We start from the raw sequence: 16,819 nt of genomic DNA on the forward strand, positions 1-16,819 counted from the left end.
GGGGGGGGAGAGAGAGAGATGCTAGCTAGGACTTTCATGTAGAGCTGTAGTTTACTTCATTACACGTAGCAGCTTTACAGGTAGGAAAATTTGTTTATTAGAAAAACAGGAAACATTATTATAAAGACCTGTCAACGTTATTAAATGTTTGTATTTATTAATGAGGACTTGCCTTGGCGATGGCGATTCATGTGTCCACCAAGAGCTTGAGATTTGCAGAACTTAAGGGAACAAAACCTACACTCGTAGACCTTCCCATGTTCATCTTTACCCTCCTTTCCGCCACTTTTCTTTCTTCTACCACCTGCAGCAATAATCCAAATAAAGTAACTTCGATGAGACCACTCTTGAGTTAAAGGAAACCCTTCATTGCCCAAAAAAAAAAAAAAAAAACCCACAACCATCATTCGTTGTTCAGCTCTTCCCTCTCCTCCCCCTCCTTCTTCATGAAGAAAAAGAAGAAGAGGAAGAAATACTTGAGATAACCAAGTGGGTTTTCTTCATTATAGAATAATGTTTTACATATCACTCTCCGAAAGGCCTACCCATCTCCACTTACGAGTAGAATCTGAAGCTTCTGTACAAACGCTGGAGCTCCCCTCAAGGACTTGTTTCCCATCTCTTCCATACTCCTCAGGTAAGTTGTTGAGGTCCAATGGGTTCCTCTCGGGTCTCCTGCAAACATAGAGGAGACTATAATAAATACAGAAGGAGAGTGAATGTGGTTGATGTATGTGAAGAGTAAGTGTGAGAAAACTAGAAGAAGGAACAGTAATGAAGGTAGGGAGAGGCTTACATGGTACCAAGACAGAGAAAGACAGAAAAATGTGTGGCAAAAAGGCCCAGATAGATGATAACGAAAGCTTGTGAAATAATAAAGACTTCAGTTGAGACAGTAATATAGAAGCTAGGCAAGTGATGGTGGGGAAGGAGGTTGAAAGTTCTCTATCAGTTTTGCCTGCCAGCCCGGCCCAACTGGACCACTATCTCTCACTAATTGAAATTTGAAAGCCCGCAAGTAAAACGGGTGTCATTGGGTACCGTGACTTCTTATGTAGAAGAGGTGAGAGTCTCAAAATCAGAGGCTAAGGCAGGGAGTAGACCGATCCGGTTGAATCTATCCGCATATCAAGGAGGGTCCAGCTCCTCTTCATATAGTTTGGGGATTAAAGAGTGATCCAACGGCTGGGAGGACCTGGGCATGTGTCCCTAGGTCACTCCAGCCCCAGGATCACTCTCTGGTCCTTGGGCCCAATGGAGAGAAATCCTATCTATCAAAGGAGGAGCTTCGCTTCTAATGCTATGGTCGGTCCTAGATTTTCAGATTTCATAGATAGAATTTGTGAGGCCTTGCTAATAGCAATGCTGAAGGGAGGAGGACCTGGGCATGTGTCCCTAGATCACTCCAGCCTCAAGATCACTCTTTGGTCCTTGGGCCTTATGGAGAGAAATCCTATCTATCAAAGGAGGAGTTTCACTTCTAATGATATGGTCAATCCTAGATTTTCAGATTTCATAGATAGAGTATGTGAGGCCTTGCTAATAGCAATGCTGAAGGTGGTGGTATAACTATCGCTTTATGATTGTATCCGTTTGGGAATTCCCAGTCCATAATTTTTTTTTTCCTTCCTTTTCTTTCAATACAATTAGATTTTTTTAGGGGGGAAAAAATTGAAACCAGATGATTTTTTTTTTTTTCCCATCAATTTGGTATTGAATTTGGGTTTTAAAACTTAGATATCCAATCGATCGGATTGATCATTAAGACCAATCGAATCAATTGATAAGACTGATCAAAACCAACCATTTGGTAAAAAAATATCCAATAACATCAATAAAATTGAATGTTCTTGTTTTTAATTATAATTTTCACATTTTACATATGAAAATTATGCCAAGAGGCCCAAGACCAATAAGAAACGGTTAACAGAAATAGATAACTGACCCAAACTGACTAGACTGATAGGTATTTTGATTTTTTTTTTTTTTTTGCAGATCGAATAACTTATTAGTCTAGTTTCAAGCTGACCAATACATGTAAAAATTGAAGAAAAAAATTTGACCAAAATTTGAATAGAACAGGCCAACCGTTTGACACCTCTAGCAATGAGTACACTACTAAAAAAAAATGGACTCTTCTATGATAAAAAATAAAGAAACTACAACGATAATATTTTTTTATCATTGCTATATAAGTCTTTCAGCAATAGTAAAAAAATACCGCCAGTATATAACTAGCTATAGTATATATAACAATGGTAATATAACCTGCGATGGTAATATATTACCACCGCTATATATCTATAATCAGCGACGATATATATATATATATATATATATATTGCTATATATCAGTATATACTAGCTGTAATATATTACTTGTTTCAATTAATTTAGAGAATGGAAAGGTAATGTATTATAATATCATTGATGTTTGAAAATATAGAAATTAAAAATAAAAAAGATAATCCCAAATCCCTAGAATGCATACATATGTAAAATAATTAAAAAAATATATATATGAATTGGAGGGGCTAAGGCTGTTCAAAACTCAGGCGAGAGCATCACCAAGTTGCTGCAGCATAGAGAAGAATATATATTTTTGAACGTGGGGTATCCTTAAACTCTATTTTTAGATACCTTAGGACATAGGGAGTTGTTTTATTTATTTTATGAACCAAATCTATTAGGTATTGGATGTGAGACATGGCCAAAATAGGTCAATGCTTCAAAAACAATGCATGAGAGGTCCGATCCAATCCTTTAGAGTTTTGAAAAACTTAAATCAAATCACATTATAACTCATCTAAATACTTTTTAAGAGTCCAAAACATTGTTATAGACTGAAAGATGGATTTTTTTTTGGCTAAAAGATCATGTATAGTAAAAATAAATAAATAAATAAATAAAGATAAATAAACAACCGCCTGGAAAAATCCAGAAACAACAAACAAAATCAACTAGCCCAATCCCCCACCTTTAGAATGGCCATTAGCAGAGAGAAAGCTAGCGAATAAAAAGAGTATAAAAAAGTGCCATAGCAAACAAGGACACGTGAAACTTTGGTCTTCCATGGGCATCAACACTCAAGTCTTCTTGGACAGCAGAAGACCGCATAGCCAAGGGACCCGACAATTCGAATTTTTCTACTGACTTAGTAAGGAAGTCAACAACTAGATTTGGTTTCCGATAACAACAACAACAACAACCATAACCTTATCCCAATGTCTATCAAGAAGCTCTGAAGAGCATCACTGTTGCCACACAAATCATGAAACCACTCCCTTCAAAGCCATAACCACTACAACTGCGGATTTGCACTCGATGACCAAAAAAATAGCCCAATCAGAGCTTTAGAAGTCCCAAGATGACAAAAAATGTAGAGAACCTCAATCCTAGTTTGAGCCAGCGTCGATGTTCTGAAGGGCTTCATCACACTTGAATGGAGTCTGTCAACATTGTAATAAATTGATAATTCTCCTGTCTACGTTAACATGGGCCTTCAAAACATTTACATACTGGGTCGGATCTTGGTTAATTTGGTCAAACAAAATTGATTCACTTTAAATATTTAAAAAACAAAAAAGTTAACTTTCAAAGAATGAGTCCAAATTGAGTAAATCCAAATGCATTAAAAGATTATTTTGAGTACTATTAATGGTGTGAAAATCAGGTGCCACTTCAACTAAAATATTTTATTCTACTTGAATATGAGTCCCACATAGGCTAAAAACGAATCATACATTAGATATGGACAAATGAAATCATTTTCAAACCATTTTTAATATAAGGGTTTCAATAATAAAAATCACATAATCATGATGGTTTGACTCATTCCAAGTTTGTTTGATCTGCTTTTGACCTAGTTAAATTTCTGTTCAAAACATTAGTTGAGGATTACACAAGATCACTAAGGCTATAAAATAAACCCCACAAACTATCCAATGGTGTCTGATCACTGCTAGGCATACCTTTAATGTGACCAAATGAGGTGTCTACACCTGCATCCATTCCTAAGAGTTCCTCACAAGTTATTTCCAAGGCTCACAACTAGACTGGTAACTCTCTGAGGTTTAGTACCAAACCCAATCCATTACTTGGTGGATCAATCCCTCTACAGGACTTGTCATAAGTTTTTCTTTGATTGAGTTTCTCAACTCAATTCCCAAACCCTCTGAGGTAGAAAAGTTTACAAATAAAAGCACAATGCTAACCACTTGAAAGAACTAATATGTTTCTCTATTTCTTTGTTTTTGGAATAGAAGGTCCATTTCTTTGTTCCTGCAAATGAATCAGGACAAAAGTGTTGCTGAGAAATAAAAAGAAAAAAATATTAAACTTTTAATTTAGAAACTTTCTATTGCATAATCAAAAAGGAGAAATAAGGTGGGATTGCTCTTTAATGAGCACATGGTTAATTTGATGGGCAAAGTAATCATTCCATGTTAAAATAAAACCATAGTCTCTCTCTCTCTCTCTCTCTCTCTCTCTCTCTCTCTCTCTCTCTCTCTCACACACACACACACACACAAACAAGTGAATTAGGTCTTCTCCTACTGCATCACCAATGACACTTCCATCACAGACATCATATTATCCTCCAGAACCCTCATCACTGCCTCCACTATCCTGAGTCCCTTTCTCTTATTCCTCATGTCCTCCTAATCTATTGTTACTTGGGTATGGTTGCTCACCAAATATTTGGAATGTTGAGAATTGAGAAAGAGAAATCTTTGTATGCCAGAAAATAGAAGAGCTTATAACCTAAAGAAGAGACTTCTTTGAGTTTGAAATTTTCGGTGGATACAAAAATATTTATTGATTGAATTCAACCAGCTGGTGCCAATAATGGCTACTCATGGAGTTAGACTTACATGCCTTAGTTAAAGGCATTACAAATATAGAAACAATATAGAAAAATGAACACCTTCCCAAGGAAGAAAAACAAGAGAAAAGAATTAACCCAAATCAAGAAAATTAATTACTTCAGGGCTTACCAAAAAGCAGCCTATTTAAATACATGTCACTGCCCTAGGTGGTATGGATGAAACAATCAGTTGGCAATAAAGCCATCTAAAGGTAGTTGTTGGAAGACGTACCCTTCAGAAATTAAGATATGGGACATTTGATCTTCCCATCAAACAGGCTGAATTGAAAGCCAATTTTGACTTGGAGATGTTTGGTTTGAGGATGGGAAATAGGATCTTCAGTCATATCAATAGCATTGATGATGATATCAAGAAGAATAATTGATAGTTTGAAAAGACTACAGCAATTGGTCAAAAGTTTAGGTAACCCAATAACTAGAGCTGTATTGAATTCCACCTTAGCTCTTAGGCTGGAGCCGCCTGCATGTGGCTGTTTTGCTTCAACCCATGAAAAGAAGATTTTGTCCCATGAAGCCAACTTATTAAGATGTCATCATAATCTGGATCAGTGCAAGCCGGCAACAAGGACAAATTAAAGGTCCATAGAAATGCGGTGAGGGCTGTGAGGGTTGACATTTAGATGTTGGATAAATGAGTTTGAGAGCCTTAAAATCAATGCTGACATTTGAAATTTGTTAGTCAACTAGCTTGTTTCAGATTCGTCAACTGCAACTGATATCCAAATAAAGACAACAGGTATTTGGAAAACCAAAGCTCGATCTACATGTAAATCGTCTGAATAAGAACCAAGTTGGGGGAGTCAACTCCTACATAAATCAGTTTCATCATTTTGCAATTACAGTTCTCTTTTTTTCAGTTCTTTTTCTTCTTTTTCTTCTTCTTGAACTGCCAAACCTAGACATCTATTGTCTAATGACGATTGGAACAATGTTTAATGTACCATTTATTTATGGGAAAGAGATCGTTACTCGGTCACATGATCTCCACACTAGCACGGAGGCAATGAGATCACACACGAGCATCAACTTGAATTGGAATTTTTTTTTTTTTTATCTCATAGGGTATATGGAGGTAATTCACACCCTCCTATATCTATATCTAGGTACAGGGGCCACACAACCAAACAACTTTCTTTTTCCTTTTATTTATATATATATATATATATATATATGGACATTACATGCTTTAATTGGCATGATCATAGAATCTTATCATTATCTCAATAAAGTTTCTCTCCGTAATCTCTCATTCTTAATTTGTTTCAATGAAATTCATTTGTTCATATTTAGTAAAAAAATAAATAGCCTCTTATCTAGTATATATTGTCTATTTGTGCCTCGAATAACTGTTTTGCTTTCATAAAGGAAGTGTAGAAAACGAGAACCTAAAATGACATAGGAAAGAATGGAAATTGCAAACAAAAAATTACATGGTTGCACACAAGGATTTAATTGGTTTGACAAGATTTCCTACGTCCATTGTGAGATAAGATCTACTTCACTATCAATGGAGAATGGGGTTACAATCGCTCATCCTCACACCTCTCTGAGAAAGAGTCCTTGCTAAAAATATTTAGTGAAAGCCTATCCAAGTAATTTACTTAAAATCTTGTATAGCTTTGAAATTTTTTTCTTGAGGGCTGATGCTCCCAACTAGCTTGCTAAGTCCCAGTAAAAAAGGTAACGTGCATGGTGGACCGATTCCTCCAAGCCTCAAGCCCTCAACCTGTTAATGGCCCTTTAGAATTAGCCCACATAAGCAAACAACCGAATACAAGACACTGTACCCCCAACAATCTTGTTATATATAGGAAGAAAATGCCCACTACTTTATTTTTTATTTATAAAAGATCAATATTATTAAAAAGCAAGAGAGAAACAAAAGATCTACTACAACACAATAAAAAACACTAAAACACCTAAACTCGAAGATAGAAGCAACCCCACCTTCGACATTGCCAGCAGTAGGGAATCTGAATCTTGGTCTTGTCATAGCATTGATTGCTAGCTCCTCCAAGATATGATATGGAAAATGCCCACTACTTGTGTTTTCATAACATAAAGAAAATGAAGTATGGACCCCTGAGAATTTCTCTTCTGTTGGGATTTACAATTTACTAAAAGTGAATATGAAAGCAATATGACACAAACAGAAAATGCAGATAGGGTAGTTTTCCCTAGTCAACTGGTCTACATTTTAACAATGACCATAACCTCATGCAAGAGGTATTGAACATAGCCACATTCTTTTAGTGATACAGAGGGATTGTCCCAGCTTTGGATTATGGACTTGACACCATCTCCTCCACCAGAAAGAAGAAATTTACAGTTGTAATTGTTAGTCAATTGCAACAGCTTCACCAAAGAGAGTCCAGATTGAATGGCTGTTGCTGCACAGAATCCATAGTCATGGAGGAAGAAGCTGCGAGTTTCGAATTCAAATCAGTTATTAAACGAGAATTCCCTTGTGCCATAAGAGAGCTTAAACCACCAATGGTAGATTCTCGTGGTTGATAACTAGCTAGCTGAAGTGCCCTCAATATCATTGAATCCATTGAAAGATTTGAGCCAAGCAAGCTTGAAGGCAAAGACAGTAAGGGATGACTTGTTGTTTCTCTTGCAGAAACCCAATTCAAGTTTGTACCCACACAGTTATCATTGTTGCTGCTATTGCTGTATCTATTCATGGCATCATTGGTAGAATTCACTAGATTATTCATCTGTAGTAATTCAACCTCTCCTGGCTCATTCACCACTGTAGTGGCCTCACATGGAGATTCAAGAGATGGATTATATGAGGTCGAAGCTGAAAGCGGTTTTTTCCCTGTGGAGCTCTTCTGGAAGACCCTACAGACCACCCATTCCTCCTGTGGAACACAGACACAGAAATTATGGATCAGTTTCACATCTCTTGGTGTGAGGTAAGAGATGTAGAGGAAGTGAGCATATATATGTACCTATACAAAATCAAGAAGTACAGAAAAATTAAAACTGTGATATTGAATTAGTCTGTTCACCTTAGTAGCCTTGTATGCAAACTGGGTTTCCAGCCTATATTCATGCATTACCCAATTGCTTTTCTCACCCTTAGGAGCTCTACCCTTGTAAAACACTAGGGTTTTCTTCAACCCCACTAGCACTCCTGAATGGAATATCTCTTTGTCCTTCCCTGTAGTTTTCCAATGGCCTGCTTCTGTGGCTCGGTTGGTTCGAAGACCAGTTGGGTATTTTCTGTCTCTCAAGCTAAAGAAATACCACTCTTTCTCCCCCATAGTAGCTTTGGCTGCATTTCCAAAACAACTTTTAGGACTAATTGTTTTAAAATTCAATAAAAATAGCTATAGAAGGAATCTAATATCTTTTTTTACAAGAGAAGTTGAAAACTAATTGATGACAAAAATGTTAACCAAAGAATAAGAAATGTTAGATACAATTATGAGGAATTGATATATAGTGAAGAAGTACCTGGGAGGTCCCAAGGTTCACATTTATTGAGATCAACATCAGTGATGGCTCTTGAAGAAAAGTGAACATCAGAAACTTTACTATTCAGGTAATAAGTTATGAGCTCTTCATCAGTAGGATGAAACCTAAAACCAGGAGGAAGGTTATCCTCCATATTCAATACTCAAAAGCTGAACTGTTGAACTAGAATTCAAGAGGTAATTCAAGTCTGGGTGGAGTTTAAAAAGGGCCATAAAAGAACATGTTTCAGTATAAATGAAAGGAGAAATCATGTTCTGTAGCCCATCCTTGAAGAAGAAGGAGAAGAAGAAGAAGAAGAAGAAGAAGAAGAAGAAGCTGCTTCTAGATGCATTTTATTCTCATCTAACATATTGACAAAGATGGTGCACGGAAATGGAAATGGAAATCTGGAGTTTATTATATGAGCTGAAATTACGAAAATGCTACCCACGTGTCTAAATCAGCAAAATTTGGTTCCTTAATCTAATGTCTCCTTTCAATTATTCTTGTCATTATCACCAATACACCACTGGGCTGGGCTGTGAAAAAAATTTCCAACTTACCTTTCTTGAAAAAGCTTGCTTCCTAAGGAGTCAATGAGGTGGACCATAGGGAAAAAAAATTAAAAAATAAATCCTGCTACCGGGTAGCAGTATGAAATTTCCTGGTGCCTGTAATTGTAGGTGACAAAATGGAATAATAAGGTTTTGCAAATATCTTCTTAGATTTTAATAATTTTTTTTAATATAAAATAGAATTCCATTTCCACGTCTGCTATTATAGGTGGTTGAAAATTTCCTACTGCCCAAGTACCAGGAAAATTTGAGAAGAGAATCATAAGAGGTGAGGTTTTGTGAATTTCATGGGAAAACGAGTTGTGCAGAGAGTTGAGAGTCTCAGTTACACCTGATGTTGTTGTTCTGTTCCAGTCCAACCACTTCCACCGATCTCTACCCACCGAACCCCTCCCCTTCCTTACTCCTTAGTCTCCTGCCCTATTCCACTATTCTCTTTGTGCTAGTCCAATGGGAACACAACTTCTCAGGAAAATCCATTCATATCCTGTTTCCACTTGACTTTTACATAATACCTAGATCTCTGGTTCATCCCACTTGGTAAGTCCATATCTACGTGCAATAGTCTGATTGGTACCTGATTAGCCTGGAGAGAGAGAGAGAGAGAGGGGTGATATGTTTCCTTAGTGATGCGCACTATTTGATTGAGAAGTTCAAATTTAAGACTCTTTTGATAATGCCAAGTTTGCATACTAATAAGACGATTCAAACCAGCCCTTTAAGTGGAGAGATCCATGTATGGTTTCAATTGTACACAATGTTGGGAGTTGGGTAGAATTTGTCCTTAGATGATAGCAATTAAAGAAAGGGTGCTCAGGCAATCATTCTCCAATTTGATCATGATACCACTTGTTATGACTTGGGTGGAACTCATCCTTAAAAATTAACTATTAAAAAAAGAGTTCCCAAGTCATTATGCACCTTTACCTGGGTCTAATGCAATTAGACCTGATTAAACTGTCTACCTCGGTCTAATTGGTTTGGCTTGGGATCTTCCACTTGTTTTCCCTTTCCCCTAATTTTGATGAAGCGTCTTTTCTTTTGTTTCTCCCCTCCCCTTTCTTTTAGTGTACCTTTCTTTTCTTGGTATGTAATTTGCCCCCACCCCTAATTTTTCTTGTATCCCCCTTGATGGTTGTTTTATCCCCTCCCCTTGGTTCTTCATTTGTTTGGGTTTTGGCTTTTGGATAGTCTATGGCTTGGTTTTGTATTTCCTTTTTCTTTTCTTTAATATATTTTCATTCACTAAAAAAAAAAACCATCTAAACCTCGTTGACCTGCATGATCCTAAAAAATTAATTTGATTATTCATGAATGAAGATCTAGGACTTACGAGTAGTGAGACATAAGTTGGATAACCCCAAGGGGGTAGTGGAGTTGGCAAGGGACCTTTGCCTCAAGAAGCGTGTGGTTCTAAGTTTGACTTCTTTTACTTCCTTGGAGCCACTCACATGGGGTTGTTTAACGTTCTTGATTGCTTTCGATGAAAATTAAATGATTCTCATTCAACCCCGGTATGACCCAGTCTATGCAGTTTTGGGGTCAATATAGGCCTATGGGACTAGTCAGATCGAAGGCCCAGATACCCATTGTTAGCTTAAAGAAACAAAAAAGGCGTATGGTGGATAAAAATGAAATGTCATTTATGCAAAGATGTGCCTTTCTGCCCCTTGTATTGGATATAACATAAACAAAATCTTTCAAGGTCATTCATGGCAACTCAAAATGCAACTGTCGGTGAAAACTACTAGAAGTGGTTAAAATGGTTACCAACTCTCATGACCAGAACCGGATAGATAATCTCTTTCTTCATCAGAGCATGCATTGTTATTATAATCATTTCTTTATCAGCCGCCTAGCTTCTTTTTCTCTACATCTTCGGTAAATTTTCAATCCTAACCTCAACTTAATATTTACATAGTTGAAATCATGGAGCTTCTAGAAATCTAATCACTATCCATATGACACCTAACTAACATTTAAATAAGATTAAGACGATGGAAATGATTGGTTCCTTGGTTCTAGAGGTCACAAAATATCTGTCTTTTCTTTCTTTCTTCTTCTTCTTATTTAGAACGCACGTTCTGCTTACGTTTGTTTTCTTATCCAAACTTGATAATTGAGTGTAAAGTCTCTGAACTAGGTATTAATGAGCACAATTGATAGTGTACCTTTGGGTTTGGAGGGGTCTCCTAAAGTCCAAACTAAAGTAATGCTTTCTACTTTAAAGTGGAGTATATTATTACCAAGGGACCTGATCTAGAGTTCCCATCAATTTTGTGGACCACGCAAAACTCTTTACTTTGTTTTGTTTTGGAAGAGAATTCAGATCCTTTGTATCATCCAATCAAGGGTTCAAGTTTGGTCCTGTTGGCCCAAGTTCGCCTTGAGCGTGAACAGAGTTTGGGTTGAGATATCTTGGCCCTGAGGGCAGATCAAGACTGGGTATTTGTAGACTTGAGTCAAGGTCAAGTCGGGTCAGGATTGAAGCCTCAACCTAAGCCCATCCCGATTTGCATCATGAAAGAATCTAATGTCTTCAAAGAGAATAACCGGTGGTACAACTCAGCCTAATATAGACAAGTCCTCAAGTTGGTGATCGTTGCAAAACTCTCTTTTACGAAAGTGAGATTACATTCCAATCACCAAGCTATTCAAATAGTTATATCACTTAATTATTCTAATATAATTCCAACAGATACTTTCAATACCACTACTAGAGAGAAGATGCCCCGCCATCTTCTTGACTCAATTGCCACGCAAGGGATCCATTTTTTGTTGAAACCCATCAAGCAATTCTCAGGTTTATTGAAGAATGAGTACCCAAAAGGGGGGAGGGGGGAAGAAAGTTGCTTGATCGCGTGGCTTCTGCGTCCAGACACAAGGGCAGCATACGAAATTATTGCCTGGCCCTTTTGTGAAATAAAAAAAAAAAAAAAATCTCATTCATGTGGAGGTCACCGAGCACATTCTTATTGACCCCCCACAATGGTGTAAGAGTCACATGACTAGGTAGCGATCTCTTGTCCAAAAAAAAGGTACAAAGTTCTCAAACAGGCTAGCACTTGAAATCTGAACCTTGCATTTGCAAATCACAATAAGAAATCAAAGATCAACGAGGTAGAACTTCTTCCAACAACCACAATTTTAGACTTAACCAAGCAAGCATTAAATATACCCAAAGAAAAACAACCCGGGTTGAAATCTAGCCTTGCCTCATTTCTATGATCAGCTTGACCCTATGGTACCAAGTCTTAGTAAATTTTTTTTTTTTTGGTCAGAAATTCTTCCAATTCTTACTCTGGAAGCTTAACTGTATACCTTTTCAAAGTTTTCATCCAATTGTGGGACTCAAGTTAGGTAGAAACCAGTGACTAAATTGCAAGGATGAGTATGTGGAAAAAAATGTTACGAATTGGGGATGGCTTCCGATCAATTTGGGTCGAATCAAATCGAATCAAACTTTTATTGATTTGATTTTGAGTGGGGGTTTAACGGAATTGATAAAAATCGAAATCAAGTCATATTGACCAAATGCACCACTGAACTGAACTAGAAAAAAAAAAAAAAACCAGTACTGGATTAATAGTAATCCCAAAAGAAACTGAAAAAAACAAAATAAATAAATAAATATTGATTACCTTATGTATACATATAACCCTGAAAATAGACTGGATCAAACCTGATAATTTGTTATTTTCCTAAGGAGCCCGTGGGTCTATACTGACCCCATAACAGTATAGATCAGGTCATATCGGGGTTGAATGATCATACCATTCAACTTTCATTGAAAGCAGTGAAAAACACTAAACACCCTCGTGTGAGTGAGCTTAAGGTATGCCTAGTGGGATCGAACTTAGGACTCCTGAATTTACTGCTCGTATCAAGTTCGTTGCTCACCAACTGCGCTACTCCCTTGGGTTGATGAAACCTATAGTAGCCCGAGTACAAACCAATGAAAAACCAGAGTAGGACCAAAACTAGAAATTCTAATATAATGGTTTGATGTCAAAATCAGACTGAACGGACTGATTGAAACCCCTATTTGGGGGTTGGCAGTGAGAAATTGTGCCTAATTAAGCCTATGTTAGCCCCCAAATAGCATCTCCATTTGTGATCGAGGAGCTCCTCCTCTCTTGATATTTTAAAGGATTAAGAAAGTTATAATATATTGAACTTTAAATTAGTAGAGGCCTTGATTAATATATGAAACAAGAATAAAGAGGATGCAAGGGCCAGAATAGATTTTCAATTTTCAATTAAAAGCTCAATTTGTTTTCAAGTAAATAAAATGCGAGAAAAATACACTTCTGTAGTAAGAGCTGACTTAAAAAACTAGGTGCAAATATTTAAATGGCTTATCTATTTCTAAAATTTTGTGCTGACAAATTTCCACTGACGTGAGTATAAAATTTTCTAAATCAAAATTTCCTCAAAGATTCCACGTGAAAAATGACTTTATAGGTAAAACAAACACTACTAAATTTTCCATCACAATACTAATTTCTAACCTATCTTGGAAAATTCTTCAACAGGTAATATATTATGAAAAATAAAATTTGATTCTAACATATATTAGATCCAACAAACAAATAAGAGGAAAAGAACTTTCACTGGTCGCATGGCCTCTGCGGCAGCACAGGACCAATGAAGGAATGCGCATAGATAGTATAGGGGTGGATTTTTTAGATTTCACAAAGGTGGGGACATCATTTCGCCACCCTTTGTGTCTCTGTGTATAGAACACACGACCAGGGAGCTTTCATTTACCCAACAAAAAATGTTGGAAAGTTTTTTAACAAGTAAATTTTATCAAGAAATAGACAATGAGAAAATTAGCTTTCAGAGCCTAAAAATGGTGTGTGGTGAATCTAGTGGTGTGTCATGAAACCTACCATTTGCTATCCAAACCAATACCAACCCCCTCGAAGTATTACACAATTCCAACCTGACCCGACCCACGTATGGAACATGCATGGGACTCCGATAGGGTTTAACTTCAATCCAACATGGGCTTACTATGGAGGCCCACTAATATCTCTTGCAGAAGAATATAAGGGACACCACCAATTGGTATTGGCGGAATCCTTGGACCTGAACTATTTTCATCACCAACAAACTAATGGGAAAGCTCAATTCATCATTTTGATCATCTTTGTTTTGCATCATTTTTTTCTCTAGTAATCTTTCACCAGCGAAGCCCATGCAGTAGCAAAAGTATAGCCCAAGTCCATCCATTGACTTGTCAGGCCCGGACAGGATTTCTAGTTTGCTCATATGCATTGACAAAATATATAGGCCCATCATGCGCCTCTCTCGGGCATGGACATTGCCCTAATTTAGCCCAAGTTGTATCCCTAAGTGGCAGCGAAAATAAAGATTTGGCAAGCGTGTGTGATGGTGGACTGGATTCCAGCTCATTGGTCTGGACTCTTGGTTGAAATTCGATCTTGAATAGAATACTTCATATCTTAGTGGTAGAACAAGTTAAGTCACGTAGCCAGGATATTTATGTCATTTAAGAGTGATGCAGCATCATTTTTTAAGGGTAATTTACAGCGTCACCCCCCGAAGAATGCCACAATTATAAGACCATCCCCTGTGTTTCACCAAATTAAACTTAGACCCCCTACCTTCAGTCACTGTTAAGGAATATACCATATATGCTGATGTCAGCAATTATATTTTATTTTAAAGTGATTTACATCCCCCTCCCCTATAGTTTGCATTTATTCCACCCCCCCTCCCCTATGTTTTAAAAATTCCCACATACCTCCCCTGTCAGATAACTCGGTTAGTAAACTGTTAGTTGTGGATGTTAAAGTACGATTCTACCCTTCTGCCTTTACCAAAATTTTTAGAGTGATTTACATCCCCCTCCCCTGTAGTTTGCGTTTATTCCACCCCCCCTCCCCTATGTTTTAAAAAATCCCACATACCTCCCCTGTCAAATAACTCGGTTAGTAAACTGTTAGTTGTGGATGTTAAAGTACGATTCTACCCTTCTGCCTTTATCAAAATTTTTATTACCAGGGATACCCTTATCCCTATCCTCTAACCCAATCCATATAATCGAACCCTCACTTTCACGTTTTCACTTACCCCATCACCACAGCAGGGATTCTTGGACCTTCACAGCGATGAAGATACTGACGGCGACGGAGATATCAACGGCGAGGTGTGACAAATCGACAGCGACGAAGGGATCGATAGTGACAAAGGGACCATCCAATCTCCACCGCCTTGTGATGTATGTGTCTGAAACCAAACGCCTTACTCTTCCCTTTCCCCACCTCAACCAAAACAAACAAATCGCAGAGAGAAAGAGAGAGTAATGAGACTTACTTTCGTTGTCCCTCACAAAGCAAGGAAGAACGTGGTCTCTTTCTCTCTGTGATTTGTTTGTTTTGGTTGAAGTGGAGAAAGGGAAGAGTAAGGCGTTTGGTTTTAGACACATACATCACAGGGCGGTGGAGATCGGCTGGTCCCTTCATCACTGTCGATCCCTTCGTCGCCGTCTATCTGTCACACCTCGCCGTTGATATCTCCGTCGCTGTCAGTATCTTCGTTGCCGTGAAGGTCCAAGAATCCATGCCGTGGTGATGGGGTGAGTGAAAACGTGAAAGTGAGGGTTCGATTATATGGATTGGGTTAGAGGATAGGGATAAGGGTATCCCTGGTAATAAAAATTTTGGTAAAGGCAGAAGGGTAAAATCGTACTTTAACATCCACAACTAACAGTTTACTAACCGAGTTATTTGACAGGGGAGGTATGTGGGATTTTTTAAAATATAGGGGAGGGGGTGGAATAAACACAAACTACAGGGGAGGGGGATGTAAATCACTCTAAAAATTTTGGTAAAGGCAGAAGGGTAGAATCGTACTTTAACATCCACAACTAATAGTTTACTAACCGAGTTATCTAATAGGGGAGGCATGTAGGATTTTTTAAAACATAGGGGAGGGGGTGGAATAAACGCAAAATACAGGGGAGGGGGATGTAAATCACTCTTTATTTTAAATACCAAAATGTCCTTATTAAATATAAAGTACCTAAAATACCCTTGTAATAAGTTACTATTTCTTTCCCTCGACAACGGAACTCATTTGGAAACTCCTCATCTTGCTCACGTTGGATTCGATTTCTTACTCCGCTAAACTCTTAATCAAAACAGAGGAGGGAATATTGGCAAGCAGATGCAACCTCTTCATATGAGAAGTTACGAAATACCAAAGGAGGTAGAGGTAAAGGACCAGAGGAAGCAAGAGGACCACTAATGTTCTCTGATTTGAAGCTCCCCATGGTCTTCAACAAACCAAATCTAGTACTTCGAGGCGAAGGAAGAGGCAGAGGTTGTGGGCTTGGGGCTCGTTGTTCCTTTGGCAATCCACCTCTGTTCTTCAATCCTTCTTGTTCATCATATTCAAAAGGTGAGAGTACATATCCCTCTTCCATGTTTAGGCTTAAAGGAGCAGATAATGCCCGGGCTCTACTATTGGTGACTTTGTTTGTAGGTTGGAGAGCTGTGGGTCTTGTCTTGAAGCTTGGAGGAGCGGACTGTAGTGCTTGACTATGGGTTTGAGGTTCAGGAAGCGTAGTGGGTGTATTTTCCTAAGGATTCACACGTTTAATGTAGATTGATTTCTCAGACTACTTCTTCCCGCCCTTTAAGAAACACCCTACTTTAGGCATGAAACATCAAGAGAATTCCTGCAAAAGAGACTGCAAAACAAAAAAAGAAAACAAAAAAAAAAAAAAAAAAAAAAAAAAAAAAAAAAAAAAAAAAAAAGATTTGAAATAATCCAAAACCAAGCTTCTTGTTGTCCTTTAAGACTGGGAAATACCTCATTTCAAGCATGAAACTTCAAGAGAATTCCTGCAAAAGGGATA

General features: G+C 37.7%; 2 protein-coding genes across 2 annotated transcripts in view; both read right to left on the reverse strand.

The window, feature by feature from the left end:
* The window catches only part of LOC122072118 (zinc finger protein JAGGED-like), a 2,493-nt gene extending 1,542 nt beyond the window's left edge, over positions 1 to 951 (reverse strand). Inside the window, exons 1-3 of the mRNA XM_042636673.1 lie at positions 797 to 951; positions 560 to 675; positions 173 to 304 (exon numbers count right to left, since the gene is read on the reverse strand). Coding sequence (XP_042492607.1) covers positions 173 to 304; positions 560 to 675; positions 797 to 798 — 250 coding nt within the window. The 5' untranslated portion in view covers positions 799 to 951. The remainder of the gene's footprint in view (positions 1 to 172; positions 305 to 559; positions 676 to 796) is intronic.
* Positions 952 to 6,739: 5,788 nt separating this feature from the next.
* Positions 6,740 to 8,629, reverse strand: LOC122088570 (NAC domain-containing protein 100-like). The gene is made up of 3 exons (XM_042657884.1): positions 8,354 to 8,629; positions 7,906 to 8,171; positions 6,740 to 7,755 (listed from the first exon to the last, which is right to left on the reverse strand). Exons 1-3 carry the CDS (start codon positions 8,505 to 8,507, stop codon positions 7,246 to 7,248), a joined length of 930 nt encoding a protein of 309 aa, XP_042513818.1. The 5' UTR covers positions 8,508 to 8,629; the 3' UTR covers positions 6,740 to 7,245.
* Positions 8,630 to 16,819: the final 8,190 nt, after the last annotated feature.

The sequence above is a fragment of the Macadamia integrifolia genome, chromosome 2 (genome assembly GCF_013358625.1).
Source record: "Macadamia integrifolia cultivar HAES 741 chromosome 2, SCU_Mint_v3, whole genome shotgun sequence".
NCBI lineage: Eukaryota > Viridiplantae > Streptophyta > Magnoliopsida > Proteales > Proteaceae > Macadamia > Macadamia integrifolia.

Coding starts and splice junctions, on each gene's coding strand:
- LOC122088570 (XM_042657884.1), bottom strand. CDS start 8,507: ATGGAGGATAACCTTCCTCCTGGTTTTAGGTTTCATCCTACTGATGAA. Junction 8,172..8,353: donor TGAACCTTGGGACCTCCCAG/GTACTTCTTCAC, acceptor TTGGAAATGCAG/CCAAAGCTACTATGGGGGAG. Junction 7,756..7,905: donor TTGCATACAAGGCTACTAAG/GTGAACAGACTA, acceptor TGTGTTCCACAG/GAGGAATGGGTGGTCTGTAG.